This window comes from Octopus bimaculoides, chromosome 23 (assembly GCF_001194135.2).
Source record: "Octopus bimaculoides isolate UCB-OBI-ISO-001 chromosome 23, ASM119413v2, whole genome shotgun sequence".
In the NCBI taxonomy this organism is placed as follows: domain Eukaryota; kingdom Metazoa; phylum Mollusca; class Cephalopoda; order Octopoda; family Octopodidae; genus Octopus; species Octopus bimaculoides.
The window spans coordinates 22,373,584-22,375,990 of NC_069003.1; the positions used below are offsets into that span (position 1 = coordinate 22,373,584).

At 38.1% G+C, this 2,407-nt stretch overlaps 1 protein-coding gene across 4 annotated transcripts in view; it reads right to left on the minus strand.

Moving 5' to 3' along the window:
- Positions 1-2,407, minus strand: part of LOC106876969 (beta-secretase 1) — a 55,622-nt gene that overhangs the window by 24,167 nt on the left and 29,048 nt on the right. For all 4 annotated transcript variants that reach the window (XM_014925740.2, XM_014925738.2, XM_014925739.2 and 1 more), the window contains exons 2-3: positions 815-1,235; positions 63-151 (exon numbers count right to left, since the gene is read on the minus strand). In XM_014925740.2, coding sequence (XP_014781226.1) covers positions 63-151; positions 815-1,093 — 368 coding nt within the window. In that variant the 5' untranslated portion in view covers positions 1,094-1,235. The remainder of the gene's footprint in view (positions 1-62; positions 152-814; positions 1,236-2,407) is intronic.

Below are 2,407 nucleotides of genomic sequence, written 5' to 3' on the forward strand. Positions count from 1 at the left end.
AGAAAGAGAGAGAGAGAGAGAGAGAGAGGGAGAGGGAGAGGGAGAGAGAGAGAGAGACTTACTCTTCTTTGTGAAAGTATTTAGTGATAAGATCATTAGGAGTTGCTGCTATAGCAAAGTTGCTACTTCCTGTGTCAATTAAGATGTTCATCTGCAACGAATAATATGATTGGATGATGCATTAACAAATCAAAACAAAGTAGAAGGATGCTGGTAAACATGATAACACTGGAGACATAGTATGTGAAAGAGAGAGAAAGAAAATGAATGAGAGAAAGGAAGCGAGAAAGAGAGAGAGAACAAAGAAGAGAGACAGAAAAGAAGAAAGGAAGACAGGAAGAAAGGAAGAGAGAAAGAGGAAGTTGGTACAGCTGGCTGAGATAGTACAATGCTAGATATTTTTAGATCAATTGTTTTACATCAAGTCAGATTCAAGAACTGGCTATGATTATCATTCCTTCATTGTTGGCATAAGTTATATAATAAAATGGATTTTGGTCAGAATTTCCGACTATGAGTGTTCAGTTGTTTGATCAACTACACTGCCAGGCTCATCGTCAACAGCAATGACGATGATGATGAAAACGATGACAACATTAACCTAATTTGTGTTGACAATCAAAACTATTTACTGAAGCTCTGACACTGTCAGAAGAGCTGTTAACCTTTAAAGAAGAACTTCTTAATTGATGTAAAAACTTTTCTCAATTCTGATTTCATTTTTTAACAAATGAATAGACACAATAACACTCAAACTTCATCATTAACATTGACAAGTTAATTCTTTTAACAAAAATGAGGAAGATTAACTGACCTTCTGAGGAGGATTTCCAATATTAAACTCAATATAATAACCCTGTCCTGGCTGTCCATGTAGGTCCCGAGATGACATAAAGTAAGGCGATTGCTGGGATCGACCAGTTTCTGGGGAGATTTGTAACTTGTTTACTGTGGTGGTTCTAATTAATGGAACATGTATAATTGATGTGTGGCTGCTGATAATATTTAATGAACTGAACACAAGAAGGACAGACCATCTGGCTTTGAGAAACCAGTTTGGTAGAAATGCCGCAGCAATTCCAAGAGCTTCCATGTTAACCGAGAAGGATGTTGTACAAATTCTCAGTTAAAATTTGCTGTGGGCAGTTTTATAGTATTTTATTTCTCTGTCATCTCTTTCAAAGAGATGAAAATGCCAGGTTACCTCGGCATCTTCCTGAATGGATGGAACAATTCTGGAAAATACAAGAAAAAAATTTTATCAGCAAGAAGAAAAAAACAAAAATAAAAAAAGACAGTCATTTCCCCCCACATGCACACAAATAAACACATGCACTATATATTCATTCTTCATTTGTTTATTATTGTTCTTATTCTAACTTACATCCATTGAACAGAAATCTTTCATCACACACCTGTGGCCTCTTCAGTGACACTTTGTGTCTTCATGTGTGCTCTAGCTCTACTTATTTTATTATGAAATAAGTGGAGCTGTGTGTGTGTGTGTGTGTGTGTGTGTGTGTGTGTGTGTGTGTGTGTGTGTTTGTGTATGTTTGTCTGCCCACCACTGCTTGACAACTGGTGTTGGTGTGCTTACATCTCCATAACTTAGCAGTTCAGCAAAATGAAACCAATGGAATAAGTACTAAGCTTAAAAAAATGTCCTAGGGTCAATTTGTTCGACTAAAGCCCTTCAATGCGGTGCCCCAGCATGGCCACAGTCAAATTAGTGAAACAAGTAAAAAAGTAAACAAATAAAAGAAAAAGCTCCAAGTATTTCAGCAACATGCAGGTTGCCAAGGATCTCCTATTTGACCAACTGGACAAGAGCTGCCAGTCATAGAGGGAGCTGTTACAGCAATATAAACATGTCTTCAAAGCCACACTGAAGTTGTATTGGATCAATCCAAGGACATGAGAAACACAGACCAACAACTAGACATAAAGGTAGATGGTAGCCATGAAGGCATTTTTTTTCTACTTCAAGAAAGATCACACAGCTCGACTGGTCACCCACTGAGAAACATGACACACCACTACGGGCAAACCACCTACACCACCATTATCCTCAAAGCATCAGCACGTTTTTCCAGAATGCAATACTGTGGCACACACATAAGACTGTACCAGCCATTGTAAACACAGACATAGCTGGTTCGGAGAACAAGATTCATCACAGGTGATGACTTGGTTCATTATTAATGCAGGCTTTAACCCTTTTGATACTAACCCACCTGAAACTAACCCTGTTTCTTTCCATGATACAAGCTTTTTGTTTTAAAGTCATCTAAATTAAAAACTTCCATCAATATTTCATGTTAATTTATGTTCCAAAAGTGGAGGCGCAATGGCCCAGTGGTTAGGGCAGCGGACTCGCGGTCATAGGATCGCGGTTTCGATTTCTAGA